Source organism: Spermophilus citellus, assembly GCF_964194105.1.
Source record: "Spermophilus citellus genome assembly, chromosome: 3".
Taxonomy (NCBI): Eukaryota; Metazoa; Chordata; class Mammalia; order Rodentia; family Sciuridae; genus Spermophilus; species Spermophilus citellus.
In genome coordinates, this window is record NC_138184.1 from 71,627,430 (window position 1) to 71,650,431 (window position 23,002).

The 23,002-nt window shown below is 54.7% G+C and overlaps 2 protein-coding genes across 3 annotated transcripts; one reads left to right on the forward strand and one right to left on the reverse strand.

Moving 5' to 3' along the window:
• Positions 1 to 3,594: 3,594 nt before the first annotated feature.
• CCDC188 (coiled-coil domain containing 188) lies at positions 3,595 to 5,860 on the forward strand (the record flags this gene model as incomplete). Its single annotated transcript, XM_081286900.1, has 9 exons — positions 3,595 to 4,128; positions 4,279 to 4,386; positions 4,477 to 4,581; positions 4,652 to 4,708; positions 4,802 to 4,861; positions 4,976 to 5,040; positions 5,176 to 5,233; positions 5,542 to 5,591; positions 5,674 to 5,860. The coding sequence occupies 9 exons, from the start codon at positions 3,595 to 3,597 to the stop codon at positions 5,858 to 5,860; spliced, it is 1,224 nt and encodes a 407-aa protein (XP_081143026.1).
• A 640-nt stretch (positions 5,861 to 6,500) lies between these two features.
• ZDHHC8 (zDHHC palmitoyltransferase 8) lies at positions 6,501 to 22,789 on the reverse strand. 2 transcript variants are annotated; one of them, XM_081284402.1, is made up of 11 exons: positions 21,948 to 22,789; positions 14,770 to 14,891; positions 14,448 to 14,605; positions 14,185 to 14,357; positions 13,854 to 13,956; positions 13,419 to 13,510; positions 13,105 to 13,246; positions 12,806 to 12,926; positions 12,625 to 12,734; positions 10,400 to 11,400; positions 6,501 to 7,469 (listed from the first exon to the last, which is right to left on the reverse strand). In XM_081284402.1, exons 1-11 carry the CDS (start codon positions 22,049 to 22,051, stop codon positions 7,259 to 7,261), a joined length of 2,337 nt encoding a protein of 778 aa, XP_081140528.1. In that variant the 5' UTR covers positions 22,052 to 22,789; the 3' UTR covers positions 6,501 to 7,258. The 2 variants fall into 2 exon arrangements, with proteins under 2 accessions (XP_081140528.1, XP_081140529.1); XM_081284403.1 differs by lacking the exon at positions 6,501 to 7,469 and adding an exon at positions 7,492 to 9,115 and having other exon boundaries at positions 21,948 to 22,783.
• Positions 22,790 to 23,002: the final 213 nt, after the last annotated feature.

A 23,002-nucleotide genomic window follows, 5' to 3' on the forward strand; every position in this document is an offset into this window, starting at 1 on the left:
ACATCCTAGAGCCCTCACTGGATGTAGACACCTTATTCCCTCCCGAATCCAGGACACCTAATTACATGGCACTGGGCATACGTTAGCATATCTTGCCCTGTGAGTGGGAAGCCCACTATGGCTGCAGATCCAGTGCTCCTTTCTCCCTCTTAGAGTCCCCATACACACTCATGATGTTCTGGATCTCAGGGAAGAGAAATCTTCAGGTCTGACTTTCTTTGGTACCAGACTTCTAGACCAGGCACAGCACAAAGAAAGGTGATCAGGGAGTGTGGAGCTTCCAGGCTGAGAAGGGAAGCACCTGGGGTCGTAAGTGGCAGGAGGACATAAGTGCTTCTAGGGTATCCAAGATACTTCCTCACAGTCACTAGAAGATTGCAGCCTAGCAGGGTGCAACCTGAGGATCTCACTCAGCAGTTCACCCTTGTGCCACCATGTCATTGTCATTATTACAGGAGTCATTGAACATCCTGAATACCTACTGGGCACCTAGCAGCCTAAGGAACACAGCACACTGTCCCCCATGCCAGCTTCTCAGGGCCTTTGCTGATGCTGTGCTCCCAAGTCCCACCCATGGCCCATCTCACCTCAAAGGCCCTCCAAGAGCCCTTTCGTGGTCCCCATCTCTGAGTTGAGCACCACCCAAGACCCATGAAATCCCAAAGGGGAATGAACAGGCCGGTGTCAGGAGAGGGCCTTGGAAGCTTCTACCTCCCTCTTGGGTGCTGAGCAAACAGCCGCCCAGGAAGCTAAGGAGAAACTCAGGAAGCCACTCATTCAGGTTCCTGACCTTTCCTATCACATTGGTCAGAGCCCATTGCTACAGGATGCACAGATGTTGCCCTGTCCCTGGAAATGCATTTTAGCCTCCTGCACCAGAGGCATATGTATCCACTTGGGTCCACTATGAGCCACCATTGCAGTCTTTGTGCATCATCTCCTCTGTCAGTGAGACCCTCAGTGCCACTGGCTATATATCTTCCCTATGTGGAGAAGAGAACAGGAGAGAGGCCATATAGAAACGAAGGATTTCAACAAACGTTTACAGAAGGAAGTAGGGACTGACAGGGGAACAGCCTGTGTGGAAACCAGGGAAGGGTAGAAAATTAGGTTGTTTGGGGCTGGCTTGTGCACTGTAGTACTCCTTTAATAATTACAGTAGAACCTCAGGTGTCAACGAGAACTACCCAGGCAAACCCCCAAATTTATTCTCCACTTCAGACCTCAGAGCTGCAGCAGGAAGACATGAGCTGGTGCAGGAGGCCTTCCTCCCAGGAGCTCAACTACTCCCCCCGCCCCGAAGCTTCCTACAGTTAATGGGGAGAGGAAAGTACCTGCTGGCTCTTTCCAGCCTTCCTTATAAACAGGGTCAATAAAAGAAAGAAAAGTCAGATAATGGAGGACAGCATCTAATGGGAAGTCCTAAGACCAAACACAAAGGGGCAAAGGGAGAAGAACCAAAAAGTGAAGACAGAAAACAGTCGGCAAAAGATGCTCCTTCCCCTCAAAATCCAGTGAATCCCTAAAAGAGAATAGGATGTTCTGAGAAAAGAATAGGAGGCATCCAAGGTACAATAGAGACAACCACAGTTTAAAATATGACTGCTGAAATTCAAAGAACGTTTTTTTAAACCATAGATATACAGTTGTGGACTGCATAACAGCATTTTGGTCAACAACAGACCACATTTAGGATGGTGGGTCTCATAAGATTGTAAGGGAGAGAGCTGGGGTTATAGTGATAGAGTGCTTGCCTCGTATTTGCAAGGTCCTGGGTTTGATCCCCAGCACTGGGGGAAAAAAAAGATTATAATAGAGCTCTGAAATTTCCCTATCAACTAATAATGTAACCCTCATGACATCATAGCACATCATCACATGTTTGAGGTGATACTGCTGTAAACAAACCTACTGCACTTTCAGTTGTATAAAAGTCCAGCACATATCATTAGGTACATTGCAGAATACTGGATGAGATAATAAATAACTATGTTATTGGTTTATAAATTTACTATACTACACTTTTGTTGTTATTTTATTTTATTTATTTATTTTTTATTTGTTTTTTAGTTGTAGTTGGACACAATACCTTTATTTCACTTATTTATTTTTATGTGGTGCTGAGGATTGAACCCAGGGTCCTGCACATGCAAGGTGAGTGCTCTACTGCTGAGCCACAACTCCAGCCCATATTGTTATTTTATAGTGTACTCCTTCTACTTGTAAAAAAAAAAGTTTATTGTAAAATAACACACTCTTGTTATGCCAGTAGCAGCCCTCAAACATCTCATGTTTATTGTGCCTCTTGTTTGCATCATTTTCTCTTGTGCTTGATTTAATCTCATGTTGTTTTGTTCATTATGGCCCTAGGAGCAGAAAGCTGTGTCATACATTAGGTACTATATAGCTTTGGCATAGGAGGCTATTCTATCTAGGTTTGTGTAAGTTCACTTTATGATATTTGACAACCAAATTGCCTAATGATAACTTTCTCAGAATACATTTTCATCACTAAGTGATCCTAACTGTATATAAAGAGAGTATTAGGATTCAAGGAAATCTACAAATAACAAAGACAAATTTTAAAAAGTAAAGAAAACATAAAATCAATAAAAAGGCCCAATATCTAACTATTGGGAGTTTTTTTTTAAGGACAGGAAAAGCAGAAAAGATTTTATTAACAGAATACTAAGTCTCAAGATGGAACATGCCAGGCTGGGAATGTAGCTCATTGGTAGAGTGTTTGCCTAGCATGCATAAAGACCTGAGCTCTAGCTCCAGCACTGCAAAAACTGAAGAATAAAAATATGGAATGTGCCTACCAAGTGCCCAGTGCCATGAACAATAAGATACTCTCAATAAGCATGAAATCCTAGGGTCTCAGAGGTCAGAGAGGGCTCCAGAGATTCCTTAGCAGCACTAAGGACCTTACTTTCTGTCCTTGAGCTCCCAGGGTGGAGGTGACAGGGGATGCCTTAGGATCTAATTCTCTCCCCAGACTAACATCCAGCAAGCAAGAAGCCAGATTAAGAGGCTTATAGACCTCTGAGGTACCTCATGATTATCTGTTCTCATATGATAGACTACTCCAAAACTTAGAAATGAAAACACTCATGATTTAACCTGATTTAAGCAGGTTCTTATGGGTTTTTAGTGGGCTATGTCACCCTCCTTCCAGGATCTGGACCTGGCTGGGATATATTGCAGAGTGGCCAGGATCCTGGGGGAAGCCATATCAGTGGCCATTTCTACCAACTTGGTTTCAACCAGGACTCAGGATTTTTCTGAACCAGCTTCCTGGGGATGTTCACTGAGGAACTTCCATGGAATGAAGGAGGAAAACAAAGAAAAGAAGGACATGGTCATAGGAACTCAGGGGCAGTGAGGGCAGTGCTGTGGTGGGAGGGGCCCCCAGGGCCTGGCTCCCGCCCCAGCTCTCCCATTATGACCTCCCTGGCTGTACCTAGGCCTTTGTGACTGTCACCCAGGCAAACCTGTGAGCCAGAGTGACACCCAAAGTACCCTCAGTAAGAGGGTGGCAGGTCAGCCAGGCCAGAGCCTGGACCTGGGGTCAGGAAGGGGTCACAGGGAGGGATGGAGGGGCCAAAAACTCTGGGACCATGTGGCCACTCCCACTCCCAGTGTCCCCCAGCCCCAGCCTCGGGCAGCCACGGAGGATGCTTGGATCAGCCCTGCCAGGGATTTGTAAGGTGGCCCTGTCTGGTTCCCATCCCCTCCACTCACTCACTGGAGTCTGTGAGGACTTTTCCAGCCCCGGGGTCAGGGGGCAGGGAGCCCAGGGTGGGGGGTGAGGCAACCAGGGTCTTTCTTTCAAGTGAAGAAGGAGAGATGCAGTGGCAGAGAGTGAGAGAGCCAGTAGGGCCAAGACAAAGAGAAATGGAGGCAGAACTGGGGTGGGGCTGGCCCCTGCACCAAGGGCAAGAGCAGGGGCCATTCAGGCAGGGGGGATCCCCCTGTACAGGGCCTAGAACCTGCCCATGTCCAAGCCTTCCATTGGGAAGAGGGGTCCCAGCCTCACCCAGAGTAGCCCCCTCTCAGCTCCAGAGCGGGCCGCTGGGGTCTGCAGAACAATCCTTTCTCCAGCTGGAGCAGGAGAACCACAGCCTGGTAAGTACAAAGCCACCAGCTGGATGGGCTCCAGGCTGATCCTAGCTGCCCAGGCCTTTACCTCACCTCAAAGCTCCAGACCCTGCCTCAGTTTCCCACCTGAAAAGCAGTCATGATAGATGACCCCATCTCTCTGTCTCCCAACTCCAGAAAAGGCAGAACCAGGACCTTCGGGAGCAGCTGGGGGTCCTCCTGGGTCCAGGACAGCAGTTCCTGCCCCTGTGTCCAGAGCACTCAAGTTGCACAGCCTTGGCCTGGGTGAGAACAAGTGTGCAGCCCTGTGACCCTGCACAGCAGCATCCCCCCAGCTGCCCACAGCCTTGGGCTGATCTAGAGGCTCTCCCATAGTCCCCTGAATCAGCCAGCACCCGGCCCCTGGAGGACAGGACACCTGTTCAGCTGCTACGGAGGGAGCTGTGCCAGGGGGAGGAGGCCTTCGTTCGGCAGTCTCAGGTGGGCTTGGCAGTAGGGACCTGGGCCCAGAGAGGGGGTTCCCATGCCCATACTGTCTCTCCTCATCCAGAATGAGCTACAACAAATACGACTGTCCTTTGAGAGGAAGAAGATGGCCATCACTGAGGTGCTCACCCAGACCAGAGTGGGAGAGGGTATGAGGGGATCCCCACTGGTAGATCCTGTTCCTTGAACATAATACAGACTTTCCTGCTCCCAGGTATGGGACGGTGTGGCCGAGGTACACATGGCTCTGAACAACCAGGCCACTGGGCTCCTGGTAAGTCCCCAGGAGGATGAGGAGGGCAGGGCAGGAGTTAGGTGGTGGTGAGAGGCAGGGGAGGGCAGCAGGTAGTCAGGGTGGAAGATTTGTCTTACCTCTTCTGTCCCCCAGAACCTCAAGAAGGACATCCGGGGCGTGCTAGAGCAGATGGAGGACATTCAGCTGGAGATTCTGGGGTGACGTAGGGGACCAGGGCCTGACTGAACCAGGTCGGGATGGGGTGGATCAATGTTTGATCCTCCAGTTCCACAGTAGGGGGTGGCACAAGTATGGGGTGAGGGGCACATGGTCCTGACAGTGCGGCCCCCCAGGGAGCGGGCCCAGTGCCGCACCCAGGCCAGGAAGGAGCAACAGATGGAGTGCACGGAGGTGAGCTCCCCACCCCAGGCCACTCTTCCAGTTTGGAGACCTGGCCCAGGGGTACTTCTGGGGGGGGAGGTGGAGAAATGGGATCTTGACAGCAGGCCCCAAGGTGGGATCCTCCTGAGGAACCAGGTGACCAGAGTCATCCTGGAAAGTAGTTGCAGAAGGTGGCCCCTGCGGGAGGGATGGGGCAGGGGCACAACTGGGTTGACTGTATTGAAATCCCTGTCTATTGTGGGTCCTCCAGAGTCAGGGACCCCCACCCTCTGCCATAGCTCTCAAGGCAGGCTCTGACCCAGCCCCCTCCCCAACAGAAAGGGAGGCCACAGCTGGAATGTTCCGAGGGCCTCAAGGGCCAGCTCTGGTAGGTCACTTTGCAGGCAGAGCCCAGTCCCCCGGGAACGTCCCTGTGGGCACCCCCTGCCCCTGACCACCATCGCCCGCAGGCTGCTGGCCCTGAGGCTGCTACTGGGCGCCCTGCTGGCCTGCACCGCTGCCTACGTGTACGTGGTGGACCCCGCACCCTTCGAGGGGCTAGTGCCGCCCCTGATGAGCCGAGCCGCCGTCTGGAAGCTCCGGGCCCTACTGGGCCCCTTCCTGCGCCTCGAGGTGGACGACTTCCTGCCCTTCTAGGCCGGAGGCCCAGCGGCCCCAGCGAGGAGGAGGCCAGGCGGCCACCGGCGCTGCCCTGGGTGCCCACTGGCCCCGTCAGCCCCTGGCCACAGCACTGCTGCACACCGTCCCTGCCAGGAGCTGCGGAGAAGGGTGGAGGCAGGGTCTGTCCTGAGGGCTGGGCCTGCGGCTGGACATATAGTCGTGACATGCTTGGTGTGTGAGCTTGTTTCCATGGAAACAGTGTGGAAGGGGCATTTTGGTGCTTCCTAAAGCAACCTATTCCAAGGAGCCCTGTCAATCTGGCAGTGGTGGGGAGGGGTCCTTCAGGGCAGGATCCCTGCCTCAACCACAAGCATCAGTGTTGACTCCCATGTCCCATATTGCTGCCCTCCACCCCAACAATGATGGTTTCCCCTGAAAGGTATCTGCACAGTGAGAACCAGGGGTCCATGGTTCAAGCCCTCCCAGGTACCTCAGAGGTCATGCTTGGATCCCTGAGTCTGCTGACTCAACTGACCTCGTAGTGTTCCCATTACCCACCATTCCCCTCCTACCACCCCACTCCACTCTTCAACCCAGTCCAGCTTCCTGGCACTGCCCAAGGCTCAGACAGGGGAACCACATTGGTGGACAGAGCCATGGAGGTAAACACCAAAAATTTTATTGGGGGAATTTAAATGGAGGAAGTATCCCTTAGAACAATAGAGAATAGCTTTGTGGCTTTCTTGTCCCAAAATGGGAGAATAGAGCCAGTGCCCAGGGTGGATCCTGGGACAAGGACCCTGCACAGGAGGGTCATCCTGCTCTGCCTCTGGAGGACAACCAGGTCCAGCAGGCTCAGAGATTGCAGGACTGTGGACCATGGATCACTCATCCCTGGATGCAGACAGACCAGGTGGAGCCAGAGCAGAGATACTGATGGAAATCCGGTGGGCAGGCAAGGGGCCCAGCTGGATGGGCTGGGATCCCAGGGCTCACCAGGCTGGTGGCTCTAGGAAATTAAGGCATCTGTTTATGTTCTGGAGAGGCAGGGTAGAGGGACTGTAGTAACTGGCAGGGGAAACCTGAGACCCCCTCCCCAGCCCAACCCACAGAGGCCCAGGCTCCCCAGGAGGAAGTGGCTTAGTCTAAAGTGCTTGGTAGGATAGGGAGGCTGGGGTGAATGTCATGCTGGTCACAGCAACTCCAGGGCCACCCTCAATGGGGTACTGGACCCCCTGCAGCAGGTGGAGGACTTCCTGAGGTCACCTGGACACAGGGTCACAGGCCCTGGCAGTCTTGAGTCAGTCAAGATGTAGCTGGTAGACACAGGACCCACAGTCCATACCCAGCCCCACCCCAGGGTCCATGGCAGCCTGGCTTCCTGCTTCTCCAGTTGGGCTGTCCAGGGCCCCAGAGCTGCCCACTTGCATCCCACTAGGGTCCCGAGAGGCTGGGGAAAAGGCTGGAGGCTGCCGAGTGTAGGCGGCACATGGTCCCACGAGGGGGTGCCCCAGCAGCCTGGCTCCAGGGGGCCCGCAGTGGAGGGCGGTCCTCAGGGAGGCCAAGATGGCACAGGTGCAGGCCAGGGGTCCCCCTGGGCTGGCCACGCTGCCCCCATCCACGGCTACAGGTGCCTATTCGCCCCCTGTGGGCCACGGCATCCGTGAGAGAGAAGCAGAAAGGGTGGAGGTCAGCTTAGGGCAAAGCTGTGGGGTCCAAGGCTCAGGGAACCTCCCTTTGGGTCCCTGAGCCTCCCCATTGCTCCTACACTGGGTCTGCCACAGTCCCCTCAGTCCCTGCCAGGCTGTGCCAGCCCTGAAAAGCTGTTGATTCCTGGAACTCCCCAATCCCATCTCTAGCATATGGCAGACAAAAGTGACTGCCTTGAAGTTCAACCTTTATCCAAGCCAGCAAGTGGCCCCACTGTGCACCCCATTCCAACTCCCTCAAGCCCTTAGTTCCTGGAGGATCCTAGGACAGATGCCTCATGCTTACCAGTTCTCACCTGACTCGGCTTCATCAGCAGAAATGCACACAAAGAATGTGCTACCCTGAGCCAATCAGCTACCCCCTGGGGCCCCTGCACCCACAGCCCTGACCTTGCCCAAGTAAAGGATCAAAATGACTCTTAAGTTCTTTTTTTAATAAAATTATAGATGTAGATATAAAAACATAAAACAGACACAACGCAAGCTGACGCTGCCATGTGCTTACTCTCAGGTCCCTGACACCAGGGGAAGCACTGGTCCCCCCCTCCCCAATGTGCTTTCCACATGGGACCGGCTGGATTAGAGCCAAGGACTGCGTATGATTTAGGGTGGGGATTCTCCAGTTTGGCAGGGAGGGTGATCCAGGTCTCACTGGCCTCCTAGGGTTGTGTGTGACCCCTGTGCCTGTTCCCATTACTTTCTCTCCCCCCACCCCCCGTCGCCTCCCACAAGAGCATAAAGCAGAAGTTAAGGCTTCAATGAAAGGGACAGCGGCGGCCGAGCACTAACACATCAGACGTGGCACGGCAGCACAGCACGCAGACACAGGGACACAAGCCCACTGGCCAGGCAAGACAAAATGCACAGAGCTAGGGCCCGTGCCACAGCTGGCTGGCTGTCCATCTGTCCATCCATCCGTCAAAACTCAGAATAGACCAGGACTGCAGAAGCATCGGCCTTGCCAAGCTACAAGCTGCCAGCTGGGTCAGTGAAAGGCAACATGTTAGGAGCAGCTGGGAGGGCAGGGCCCCAGGCACCCTCTGAAAGGGGAGGAGGTAAACCCATGGGATTGTTGGAGACTAGCCAGGGAGCATGACAGAGTGATGTTGTTGAGCTTGGCCAAGGGAGGAGGCAGTCTGGGTCCCCCTCACTGCCCCATCAAGAACAGAAACACAGGGCCTGCAGCCTGGCACAAACTGCTCGAGATCCTGTCTTCCCCATGAGCAGATGAGTGGATGGACAGGCAGAGGGTGCAGGGACAAGCTTGTGGAGGCGTGGCTCTCTCCTGCTGATCCACACCAGGCTTGGGCGGCCTCCTTTCTCTGGGGTAGAGAAGTCGGTGGGGATGGGGAGAGCCACTATGGGGTCCTGGTCCCCATGGCACCACAGCAGACGGGTGGCGGTCAGTTCTCAAACCGAGATCTCGTAGGTAGTCCCACCCACGCCGGAAACCTTCTTAACCAGCGTGTGCCGGGCAGGGCTGGCGGAGGGTCCCAGAGGACCTGCAGCAGGCCCCAGTCGGGTCAAGCCTGGGGACTGCCCGTTAAGCTTACTTGGGGGGGTCTTCAGCTGAGGGTGGTCTCTGCATTAAAACAAGCACACACACACATACATACATACACGGTGAACACAGGATGGTGGGGTGACAGGACACACAGACATGGACTGGAGCCCTCTGTCCTGGCCCCTTCCTCAAAGAGGGTTTGTGCCATCACAGGAAGGACAAACAGATGTCAGAACTGCTATCATCCTCCTGGTTGCCTCAACACCTCCCAGCTGGCAATGACCAGAGAACAGGGCAGGCAGGTGGACATCAAACTGGAGTTCTAGGTCCTGCCCATGTCATGGTGCCCTGAGCTGGGAAAGCCACCACCGGGTCTGTTCCCCATTCCCTCTCAGAAAAATGAAGGGCTGTTCTCCTGCCACCTGGCCTGGCCAGTGCTGACCATGGTGTTTCTGACTTCACTACTTAAACATTCCTAAAGGCAGGAGTCCCTCCTTTCCCCAACTACTGTCCCCGCCTTACCACAGCCACATCCCTAATCCCAAGAAAAGTAAATGGGCTCCTGGCCATATGTAGGGTAGGGAGACCAGGTCAGGGCAAGACCACTGGTGACTGGGCTCCCAGCTCCTTTGTGGCCAAGTGGCCTGGATAAAAAATTCTCCCCTTGGGGCCTCATCTGCCAATCTGAAACAACTGAGCCTGAGCTCTCAGGACCTGGACACAGCAGTTCTGTGACCTACCCAACATGAGAACTGGACCCAAACAAGGCTCAGCTCTCCTACTTGGACCTGGCTCTATGAGGCAGAACCAATTACCAACCCACCAGAAGCCTATAGCCAGTCTTTCTATAAACAGGGAAGCATCTGTTCCAGGGACTATGTGCCCGAGGTGGCACATTTCACTATAAGGAGATGTCCCCCAGTCTCAGCCTCCGGAGATGCATGGAGACAGGCCCAGGGAGAGTGCCAAACAGACTGAGGAAGGTCAGAGCCCATGGCCCAAAGGAAACCCATGCAGCCACATGGTACTAGTTCCAGAAAAAAAAAGGTACCAGTGCCCAGTTGCCCTTCCACATTTTGAGCCTGCACCAGCTCTGGGAGAATGTGACATGTTGATCTCAGGGTACAAATCTTCCTGCTCCTACATATGAAGCATGCCCAGGGCATCCTCAGAACCGAGCCACTCTCACATGGATAACTGAGAAGTCTTCAAGGCAGGATGAGGCCCACCCTCCTTGTCCCATCCCTGCAGGCAACCAAAGGGCTCCAGGACAACCCTTGAGTACTGGGCCAAGAGGAGCCCTGCAGGTGGTTGGATGGCTGCCCTGCACTGGGAAACCCACCCACACCTCTGGACACCCACCTCTGCACAGCCAGCGAGGGTGGCCGTTCCGGGAGGTCCGTATGGATGAAGGCGACAGCTTTGGGGCCCATGTAGGAGGGCGAGCAGGGAGTGCCAGGCGGGGAGGGTAGACCCTGACGCACAGGCGACCTGTGTGAGCCACTTCCAGGCCGAGGCCCAGGGGCGTTGTTGTTGGCCTGGTCGGCCTGCAGGGAGGAGGAGGATGTCCGTGGTGCCCGGCTCACAGAGCTTGACAGTGAAGACAGTGATGTCTGCAAGGCAGGGTTGCGGGCACCACCAAAGCCAGGCCCAGCCACAAGGTCATCTCTGGAGCCATAGCGCAACACAGAGCCACGAGGACCCTCAGACAGCACACTGGCCTGCTGCAGGCTGTAAGAGCTGGGTGTGTCATAGACTCCAGAGTCACCAAAGAGTGAGTCGGCCTGGGAGCGCAGCAGCCGCTCACGCTCCTCCCTGTCCTTGCGCTCCTGGATGGAGGCCATGATGGTCCTCGACAGGTTGTCATAGCGTACTGGTGAGGGCTCCCGAGGCCGGGGACCCAGCACGGGACTAAAGCTGCGGGGTGGGGGCCGTGGTGGATCACCTGCTGCCCCAGGGTGTAGATAGGGTGAGCGGTAGCCAACTACACCAACAGAGGGGTGTGCTGGGCATGTGTGGCCACTAGGTGAGCCAGGGTTAAGCAGGCTATCATAGGACAGGCTGCCATTTCGGTTGGGTAATGCATGGGGAGCAAAGATGCTCCGGTGGGGTGTGGGAGGACCACCCTCAGAACGCAGGGGCTGCAGAGCTACATGGTCCCCACCCCGCCGGCTGGCAGCCTTGAGGCTCAGAGAGCGCAAAGCGCCTGAGAAGGCATCAGTGGCACTGAGTGGTGGGGACGGTGGGTAGGTTGAGTGCAGGCCACTGGGCCCATGGTCTGGGAGGTCCAGGCTGGGCTCAGACACAAAGTCCAGGCTGTGGGTGCTGTCATCCCCTATAGTCAGGGAGTCAGGGCCTTGAACCTATGGAGAAAGAGAGCACTCTCACCCCTACCCAATCACACCCCCAGCCTGTAGCCACCAGGTACTCTGTGTCCATGTAATGTAGACTGTAATGCTGGTGACATAGGCCATGGCAGATGCCACCAACACATAGTAGAAGATGCTCCCTGTTTTCTGACTATGCCCACCTCTCTCATGCCAACCATGGAAGGAATTTGGAACAGAATGGAGCCAGGACAGAGGCCTCAGAGGGAAGACTGTGTGGGGCCTGCCACTGCCCACCAGCCCCAGGTGAGAAAGGGCTGCATGGGCAACACCCAGGTTAACACTGACTCTAGGCAGCAAAGAAGCGGGAACTCCACTACTCTAGGCCAGAGTAGAGCCCTCAGAGTCTACCCAGCCAGGGAGTCCACCTTCTCAGGGCAGCCATGGCCACAGAAAAGAGGGGTCTCTTTCAGTCTCTGTGGGGCAGCTGACTTAGGCTGAAGAGTAGCCCAAGGAACCTCAAATCCTAAAGGTGGTGAGGGTGAAATATGGCCTTGGTGCACTTAGCCAACTAAACTGAACCTTCAATAGGCTGAAGGATCCAGGTCAGTCCTGGGAAGGAAGTAAAGCAGGGAATGAACCTAGAATACCCCCATTAGCAACCAGGGCTGACCATCCTCCAGGTGGACAGGGTCACTGCATACCCACCAGAAATGGACCCTCATCTAGGAAAGCCCAGACTCACTGCCCCAGCTATCAATCCCTAAAATGGAGGTGGAACAGGATGTGAATCCTAAGGGATGAAGCTGGTCTAGATGAATTGGGCCTGGACTCAGGCCTGCCTCTAAGGCTAGACCTCAAGGAGGGATGGCAGCCCTGAGAAAACTCAGGGCTCTGAGTTATTCTGAAAGCAGGACAGCAGAGTACTGAACTTGGAGAAAATAAATGGGTTTTCTCAAAGAAATCTCAAGTTCTTCTGAAGGCTTCCCATGGGCCTTAAGTTTCACTAATGGTGAAACTCCAAGTCATCCTGGCACACTCTGCTCCTGGGGGCAGCCTCTCATCTGGCCTAAGGGCAATGCCAGCCAAGAGATAGAGATTCCAGGCTTAGGACCACTAGAATCAGCCCTCCCAGAATATCTCACCCTGTACCCCTCCAATTGACCCCAGTTCAGGGTCCCAACCGGGTAGGGTCCCACTGGCATGCACATGGCCCTCTGTGAGTGGGGACTCTCCAGGAGCATGGCCTGGTCTCCTCACCTGCTCGCTAGGCCCACAGAATGGCGCCTTGGGACCCGTGGGGAAAGCTGGCCGGAATTTGTACATGGCAGGTGTCGGAGGGCTGGTCCTCTGCACTGACAGGGCACTCTCTGGGGAAAGGGACCAATGTCAGACTGGGGTCAGTCCATGTCCCTCCCCCAATTTGGCTGTCCAACCTCACCAGCACTGCCAGGCCGTGGGGTCTTCAGGTCACCTCCAAAGGTGCTGGCCTCTATCTTGGGGGGCAGTGGTGGCCCCAGATCCAGTGGCTTTTCATCCAGCCGGTCCAGACTGCCCTTAGACTGGGAGGGATGGGCTCAGTGGTATGTGGGGCTTGGATAGGGGGTGGGACTTAACTGAGGATTCCTTCCTGGAGTGGTGGGACCCTTCCCCATAATTCTCCCAATTCCTCCTCCTTCCACCTGCTTACTCTAAGGGTCTGATTCCCATCCCCTCTTCCTTCCCAGCCCAGGCCCCCACCTTGCTGCGGCCTAGTCCTGCCTTCAGCCCATTGTCACTAAGCTTGACCTTGAGCGGTGCAGCTCTCTCCAGGAGTTCAGGCCGAAGGAAGGGTGGCTTCAGGCTCACTGAGAGCGGCAACCGGGGTGATTCCACCATGTACCTGCACCAGGAACAGAGGAATCAGCAGCCAAACAACGTGGCTATGAACACACACCAAAGGCAGGACCAACCCCACCTGGAAAGTGCAGAAAGATACCAGGCTAAGGGTTCAAGGCTGCCCACCCTGCACCCAGCACAAGCTACCTCACCCCCCTGCCCAGGCCGGGCCTCACCGGGGTGCCAAGGGGCTGCATAGCACGTGCTCCACGTTCCCATAGCAGCCTCTGGTGAAGGGATTCACACCCCCGCGAAACTTCCCAGTCACCTGTGGACACGGGACCCCTTAGCCAGCCTGGCCACCCAGGGTACAGGCCAGGGTAGGCAGAGGGATAGGCAGGGGCAACTGGGGTTCCTCAGAAGTGGTGATTGTGGAAAGCAGCTTGAGCAGTCAGCCCAGGGGTGACCCTCACCCAGGCCATCCCAGCATATACCTATAGGGAGTTGTAGAATATACAGGCCATCAGTTGCTGGTGACTGCAGTGTCCACAGGCATGGGGCATGCAGGGGGACAGGTAGGCACAGCCTCACACCTGCGACCCCTCCCACCAAAGTTGCACAAGACACGTCACACAAGGGTTTCCAAGGCCCTGCCCCAGTGAGATCTGCACCTGCTCATTAGTGGTGCGCCCCCGAGTAACCAACACGACGTGAAAACCAGTGAGGCCAATGACAGGAATGAAGAAGAGTCCAGCCACACACATGACAGCCATGCTGACTGGTTAAGGTCAATGGCTGCAGGCAAGGACAGGGTGGACCCCATCAGAGTGGCACTGAGCAGGTACCTGTGTCCAAATACCCTCCTCTGCCCATTTAAGAATAACAACTCACCCACTGGGTCCCCTAGGCAGCTGATCAACCCCTCTGGTTCTCAATTTCCCCTGTGACACACATCCCTAGCCTACACTGCCTTTGGGAGAGACACTCAAGGATCAAGGATACGTGATGGTGGTGTGGGCAGCTCCCAACCCCTCGGCATGGTTCAGCACGTAGACCAGGCCAAAGGCCACGACGCCCACCATGTGTGCACTGAGTGACAGCAGGAACAGGAAGAAGTAGCGGTAGTTCCGGCGCCCAATGCAATTGTTGACCCAAGGGCAGTGGTGGTCAAAGTCCTAGGCAGAGGCAGTGCATCAGGGCACATAGGGGGGTGAAGATTAGGTGCAAGGCCTGGTTGGGGAAGCACAGAGCAATGGGATAGTCACCTCAACACAGTTGTCACAGACACTGCAATGTGAGCAGCGTGGTGGGCGGTAGAAGTGGCATGTGGCACACCATTTCATGCGGACCTGGATGCCCCGCACATCCACATTCTTGTAAAGTGGGGCTCGGAAGTCGTCCTCTTTGTCTTCGTCCTCGTCCGCTGCAGATCAGGAGATGGACAGAGTGGCAGGGAACAGGAAAGTGCCTTCTCTATCAGGAAAGCCCCTGCCCAGTCTATCTGTGGGGAACCACTAAGTCCCTCAATTCAGCCCCTCATACTTCATTGAAAATGAGCAGACGAGCTGCCTCAACACAGAGCCCTACCTCGGGGGAAGACACCAGGGTCCATGAAGGTGGCCATGCTGAAATTGGCCAGGACAAAAAGGAAGATGATGCCATTGTAGACAGGAACAGCTGGGGACACGGCTCTCGTCAACCATGGGCACCTGCAATGGAAAGCCAGGAAGAGAGCTAAGTATGTAGGGTACAGTATAAAGGCAAAGGGAAGATCCATAAGACGTGGAAATTTGATTTGTGCGGGTTGGACCCATCAGGCTACCAGCTGCAGACCTACTGGGAGACCCCTGCCCATCAGCCCTTTGTTCCTTGGCTCAACCACCAGATGCTGTTGTACACCGTGTACAGTGTGTAGTCCTCCCACCATGCCAGTTCCAACCTGGCAACACCCCAGGGTAGCTGTCTGGAGCATAACTCACAGTTGAGGGAAATGAGGCTCAGAGAGGCCCATTTGACTGGGGTTACATCATTAAGGATGGGTGGCCCAGAGCCAAACTACAAACATCCTTTTACCCCAGGCACAACTTTTCTTGGCTCCCCTTCCCTGGGGGGACACAGAAAGGAAGTGAACACCAAGACAGAAAATAAGACAACACACAGGTGCTATGATGTATAGAGGCCAGTAACCTGCTTGGGTAGCTCCAGTCAGTTCAGGCCTCACCTAAACCTATCCCCAGCCTGGCAGGGACCCCTCGCAAGGAAGACTCTGGAGTAATGAAAACCACAAACATGAGTCATATATGGAGGGACAGTCTCCCTGCTCTTCCCTGAGGGGCACAGCAACCTATCCCTCACCACTGGCAGCCTCTTCTCAGTTTGTCACCTTGCTCCCCAGATAACAATGCAGAACACTTCGAAACACTTGAAAAGCACAAGGCCCCTACCCCTTCCCACCTCTTACCACCCTGCAGCACTTAGCTCCAAGTCTTTCCGCTCTTCCAAGAAGCCTTCCAGGACACTTGGTTCTCTGCAGCCTTCTTGAAAGGGTTTTGCACATCTCCCTAAAGAGAACCTGCTCCAATCCTCAAGGAGCCTGCCCAGAGTCCCCTCCATGGATACCCACTGGTTCTCAATTCCCCTGACCCTGACCCTGCAGCAAGTTCCTGAGTGCCACCTCTCAGGTCCTAAAAAGCACCTGGACCCTCATATTGTTTTTCTGCAGCTTCCCCTGCACCCAGCTGTTGTGACAAGTGGTCAGGTACACAGGGGATACACACTCCCTTCCCCATCCTGCACTTGAGCCCTTTCTGGAGTCAGGGGCCAGTGGGGATTCCCCCACCATAGTCCTAACTATAGGGATGTAGCAATGGTGGCTGCCAGCAAGACAAATAGGGCCCACAGTCCTGCCCACCACCCCAGCTCACATCAGCCACGCTAGTGCACCCACGCCTGCCTTGGCCAGGAGCCAGCTCTGCCACCCCAACAACCACCTCCATGGCAGCAGAACTATTTTTAGTGGAAAGCAAGAGGCTATTTAAAGATTCTGCTTCCCACGGCAGTGTCCTCCACAGGGCCAAGAGCTGTCAGTTACCCCTTCCCTTTCTCCACAGCCAGCATGGACACAGTGTGTGTACATTAATCTGCAGCTGCAAGGGTCTCTCTGCCAGGAAGATCTGCCTCTCACACCTACCCTGGTGGTCTGGGATGCAGACCCCCGTATACACCTTCTTTTCATATTCCCCATCCCTGCCTGGTATACGGATGGCACTTAACACATGTCTTTGACCACCAACCTAATGCTGTTCAGCAAGGCAACAGTGAGGCCCTAAGGCATGGCCAGCCTGGCATGGTGGAAGGCATATACCCCAACTGATGCCAAACAGGGGAGACGCACTGAGAGAACCAGTCCAGCCCAGGGAGAGTGTAAGGTACCCCCTTGGATGGCACAAACAAGATGCCTACAGAACTTTCTGGGAAGGGCTAACTACATAATCAGTGTGAAATGAAAATATGGATGCCTTATTAAAAAGTTATTAAGAAATACAAAACAACACTAGGCATGGTGGTGCATGCCTGAAATCCCAGAGACTTGAAAGGCTGAGGCAGGAAGATTGAAAGTTTGAGATCAGCTGGGGCAACTTAGTGAGAATCTAGCTCAAAATAAAAATAAAAAAGGGATAGAGATGTGGCTCAGTGGTAGAACATCCTTAGGTTCAATCCCTAGTACCAACAACAACAAAAATCAAGACAGTGATAGTATGTCATTAAACATGTGGAGTTGGCCTGCACTGGAAAAGGAAGAGACCAAAGAGTCCAGGGGCTGGCTGAAGATGAGGTAGATGGATGAATAGATATAGGGGAGAGGCAGCAGGCAGGTCCCCAGGGTGGAAGGACACATGAAGAGGCCAGTCATGGGCTCTGTCCTTGTATCCATGGCTTCCCATCCTGTATGGTACATCCCCATTCTCCCAACTGTGAGGAAGGGGAAAGCTGCTGTCCTCACATTTTATAGACAAGGACCTGAGGATCCGAGGCCTTGGGACCAGTGTACATTTGAGCTGGGTTTTCAACCTATTCCTTGGAACTGGCCTTGGGAGTGCCCTCACCCGTGGTGTAGGCAGGGCCTGAACCCCTCAGCTGTCCAGAGTTCCCTGCTGGCCAGGTAGTCTATACCACTAGAACCTCCTTAAGCCTCAATTTCTTCCCCTCAAGGCAGGTGGGCCAGACAGCTGACTTGAGTGAGATTCCCTAAGAGGAAGGGGTGTGGACAGCAGCTGTGCACGTTTGGAAATTTGTGCTCTTAATAGGGCAGTGCTTGCACTGAGATGCTGGGTAGCCTCTGTCCAGTGTGGGCACCACCTGGCCAAATGTCTGGGAGGGCCAGTGGGGGGCCTTAGCTGAGTATCAGAAAGGACTGAAGAGACACACAAGTTCTCTGAGACCTAAGCCACCATTCTCCTATTATCTCCAGCCCCTTGGCTTGACTCAGGCCCAGGACCAGGCACTTGTCCTCCCTGTCGCCCTCTAGGTGTTATTGCAGGGACCCATGAACCTAGACCCCACTTAAGGGGGACAGGCCCACTAGCTAACCCATCATGGCCCTGGCAGATCCCAGAACTTAGGAAGCATGCATGCTAAGTGGTGGAGGAGACAAAGAGAATACACAGGCACATACACACACTTGAACACACATGTGGACACACATACATGTGTCACACACAAACATGCTCCAAAGTACACATGCACAAACACAAATATACAGGCCCATAAACACAACCACTCTTTTACCAAAAAAAAAAAAAAAAAAAAAAGCACATATGCATGAACACATACAAATATATCCACAAGCAAGACACACGCATATGCAAGAACATACACATGCACAGGCACACACACTTGTGTGCAGGTGAATGAATGCAAAAATGCCAGCAGAGCTCACATTCAATCATAGAGGCCTAAGCATATGCATATGCACACATGAACACACACATGCAAAGACACACCCCTCCTCCCCCTACACCCAGCTCTGTCCAACCTCAGCTCAGTAGCCCCTTGTTGTAGGCCTCAGGCAAATCCCTCTGCCTCTCTGGGCTTTCCATTGTTCCCCTGTGGGACAGGGCAAATGTGAATACACATGAGGACACTCAAGGACATGCAAAGATGTGTGAAGACACAGGAAGACATACAAGAACATGCAAGGATACACAAAGACACAGGAGGAAACAAGAGGACATGTGAGCTCTCCTGGGCAACAATGTTCAAACCATATTTGTGCCAGCACTAAGCTTGAGAGGATCCTCTGCCCCCAGGGATATTCCCCGCTCATGTGCACCATGCTGATCCTTCTCTACCTGGCTCCAGAGACCCCAGCTGGATTCACCCTCTTCCCTGCAGGACATAACCCAAGACCTGAGTTTGCAGGAGGGTCAGAAAGAGACAGGCAGGTCACAGGCTCCTGGGCCATGGGCAGAGCATTTAGCCTTTCATGAATCCTGCCTACAACTTCCCTATGACCCCCTTCTGGTTGACTCAAGCCATGCTGTGGACCAAATGGAGGACCAGGAGGGGGCTTAGCTCTGAGGTTCCAAGCACTCCTCCAGTTCCAGCCCTACCTCCTGAATAGCAGGGACATAAGCCAGGACACAAGTCATTACAGTGTGCTCCACCAGAGTGGAGGTCTTAAGTCATGCCTAGGCTAGCAGAGTCTCCCTGTAAAGGGGGATGGGGAACTTTACAGGCAGAATGTCTGCCACAGCTAAATGTGGAATGGAAATTTTTAACTCAGACATTTTCTTTTATATCAGGTTCTTCATTAACAGTTTGCATTTGAGAATGGTACTGGCCCATGGAATGCCAGGACTCCACTCTGCCCTGGTCATTCCAAGCAGGGCCTCTGGATCATGAAGCATCTATACCTACCAGTCTGATCCCTATAGTCACCTGGACAGATGGGGAAACAGGCTCAGGAGAGCAGGGAAGTCCCTGGTGACATGCATCATGTCCTGGCAGGGGAGTTCACACTGAGTTTCCACCCTCAGGCTCTTCCCCACAAGGCATAATCAGCCCTTCTTCTACCTAGCCCCTTAACCCTCAGGCCTAGACCATCTGCTGTCTTGGACTAAGCCTCCAACATGAAGAGGGCTCAGGCCCAGCCACACCAACTCAGATGCCTCAGAGATAAGACTGCCCAGCCCTAGTCCTCTGACATGTATAGTGTCCTGTCATTCTGCAAAGTGACTCTGGGGAGAGGCAGAACAGAGGCAAAGCAGAGGACTACCCTGAAAGCTTTTGGACCCCTCCAAGTACCTGACCCAGCCTAGTGTTGCACTATAGTAAGAAGTCCTTTGGAGCCCAGAGGACACAAACCCCACCTGGAGGGCTCTAAGAATCTGCCATACAACATACACTCCAACCTCAAAATATGTACACTCTCAATCGGGCATCCTTTCCACACCTCAGCCTCTCCTGGAAAGATGTCTGAATGTCCTACTGGCCCCACAGCCTTTGGTGAGCTGGCTGAGGGAAGGGATCCCTAGTCCTCCAGGCCTCAGACTCCTGATCTTGCATGATACCAGAAACATGGCCCACTTGGTATGGAAATAGAATCTACCCTGAAAGGGGCAACTCACATTACTGAGTGCAGAGAGGAGACCTGGGGTCCATTCACCATCTGGTAAAGTCCAAGGAGCAAAAAAGAAAATAGAAATCCTATATAGATCCTGAGAGCAGGGTAGGGAACCATTCCCTCACTGAAGCCAAAGTGGGCCCAGGCATGAGGAAGCCACCGGACATGAGGAAGCCACAAAGGAGGCACTGAAGCCTGTTCCAAGGACACCCACTCAGCATGGCCACCAGACCTACCTAGTATTCCATCTAATCAGAATTGTCATGGCCTACCCTACAAAGACCCCTTCTCAAAAACTGAGCCACCTAGTGGATTCCAGAAGAGCTAGGGTGGGGCAAGTTAAAGTCCCAATTTAGCCCAGGAAATATGGCCTCAAGGTTGCCAAGGGACAGGTGAAGCCATTGAGTCTCACTAGATGGTTCCTACAAATGGGACCCAATAACACCACTGAGTCTCCATCCTGCCACTGAGACACATATTGCATGTTCTCCCAGACTAGCTGAGTTCAGCGTGGGCCACACACAGATTGGAGTGCTACCTCCAAAGGGAACCCGATACCTCAAAAGCACCATTGTCCATGACCCTAGAACTCCAGCTTTGAGAACGGAGGAAGGAAGTACTAGCAGCCTGCAGAATGGCAGCAGCCTCAGCACTCAAGGCCTAGGCTGGGTCAATTCACAGGAAAGAGCACATAATAGACTCTGAAATCACAGGTGAGTGACTCACAAGCACTCCTATTGCATGGCCTGGGTGCCATAGAGGTGAGGCCAGGGCACAGAGAAGCTCTCTGAGGATGAGGAGATGGGTGGTCTCCATGAGCCGGAGGATGAATTTTAACTTCTTTAAAACTTTTTCCCCCTGCATTTCGTAATTTCTCCATAGAGAAACTTAAGTTATAAGAAAAGACACTGGATTGCACTTGGGTAATAAGACTTGAGACAGACACACCACCCCAGTCCCTGGGAGGCCAAGACCAAGCTGAGATCCATGCTCCCAGAAGAATGGGTCCCCAACCTCACCCACCACCCACCTCTCTCTGCCCCATAGTCAGCAGCATCAGAGTGAGAAGAACACACTGACTCTCCAGAGCCAGAAATAAGCCCGTCCACACAGGCCTTTTTTAAACACATTCTTGGCAGTCTGCAGCCCCAGCCTCCAGGTAAGTACTCTCCCGCCTCCTCAAGCACCCAATTCAGACTCGCCATGCACATGGGCTGCCACCCCAGCTCTTACAAAGGTGAAAGAGCAGTAGGTTGACTCCTGCCCATCCCAGGCTCACTCACACTCAGAAGCCATCACTCTGCCCACCTGGGCTTGGACTTGTGGAAAGGGTCCGCAGCACTTCCTCCTCATGCCTGAAAGATCCCTAGGGTGACCCCAGGACAACAGAGGGAGGTCAGCAGATCACTCCAGGCTGTAAGCCAGCATGTCTGAGGTGAAGAAGTTGAAACTGGAGCCACCTGAGGCCCTGTGAGCAAGGGGATTCTGTCTCTATAACTAGAGGCTTAGCCTCAAAGGTCTTAGTGTCCCCTATGAGAAGCCCACAGCAGAGCTATTTAAACATCTATCTCTGAGTGCAGCCCAGCCTAGCCTCTCAAACTCAAATGGCCACTGAGAGCTTCCAAAGAGGAAGGCCAACAGAGGGCAGAGGACCCCACCAGGCCAGGGTCATCAGCAGCTATGGGGTAAGCATGTGGCAACCAGACCAGGCCACACCTACGCGGGAATAACTTGGCTCTGGCCTGGGGTGGCATTCTGGAGGGGACCCAAGAAGCACCCACGGCTGCTTGCAAGGAAGGCTAGTAATTCTGGGCAGCCCGCATCCCCTCCTGAGCTTTGTGAAAGGGAAGGGCTGCTGCCACACCCAGGGCCTGCCTGACACAACTCTGAGATGCCCAGTTAGTACCACTGTCCTCACACACATGTGGCTCACCTGTTCCAGAACGCGCGGCATTCCGGGATGCGGTCCCTTATGCCAGGGTGGGGGCTCGCCTTGCTCACAGCCCGCGCCCCGCCCAGCCCGTCTGATTCCAGCCCCCTGCCCGGCCCAGCTACCCAGCCCGGTAGCTGCCTCTGTATTCCCAAGAATCTATGTCAGGCCTGACTGCAACCCGGGCACACGGACGCAATGCCAACTCACGTGAACACGAAGAAGAGGGTGCTGGAGCCGACCAACAGTGCGGCGGCCGTGGCCACCGGGATGTACTTGGCGGGTTTGAGGCGCGTCCCGGGGCTGCGGGGCATCCTGGGCGCCGCGCCGCCGCATCCCTCCCCGGGGCCGGGCGGGCGGAGCCGGCCGGGGTTGGGCCGGGGTCGGGCGGGCTGGACTCGGCGAAGAACCCGCGGCGGCGGCGGCGGCGGCGGCGGCGGCGGCGGCGGCGGCGGCGGAGGAGGAGGAGGAGGAAATCCCACCCCACGGGGCGCGGCGGCGCACTGATGTCAGCGCGCCCCTTAAGGTGGACCCGGCTGCCGAGGATGGAGGCCGGCGCGGGGGGGGGGGGCGTCCAGCGGGGGCGGTGCGTTGGCCTCCTTCGCGGCCCGCCTGCAGCCCCACGCAAGTGCCCTCCGCCCTCGGACCCCCCAGACCTTCAGAGGGGTGGGGTCACTCCTTGCCTCGGGCTCAGCGCAGCTGTTGTACCCTGCAGACTTTGCGGGACGAGTGGCAACCTCCGTGAAACCCAGAGACCCTGGTCCTACCCGGTTCGGGTTTCCTCCTGGGCCTGTTTGCACAGATCTTTCCTAAATAGTTCCTTCTCCTAATCACATGTGCATCCTGGCGCAGGCTGATGGCCACAGGTACATGCTATTCCTGGGCAGGGACAGCCCCCTCATCTGGAGCCATCTGGCAGTCACGAGGGTGGGGTGGATTTTGTGATACTGCAGGGGCATCAGTGTCGTTTATCAACCTTCCCCATCTCACAACCCCCATGCCATTCTTCAGGTCTGAACTGAGCAGAGGCCATAGGCCCCTCCGCGTCCTGGCCCAGGTTGCAGGCTTGGAAGGGTGTCTGTATGAGACCCTGGGACTCCTCCCAGAGGCTGGATGCCCCACAGGGGGGCGCCATCACCTTGCCCAGGATCGGGATAGGCCCGGTGAGCAGGCCCACCTCCCGCAGGAAATCCCACCCTCCAGTGCCAGTGCAGTTATCACTTAAGGTGGACCGGCATTAGAGAATGAGGTCGTCTGAGACGTGT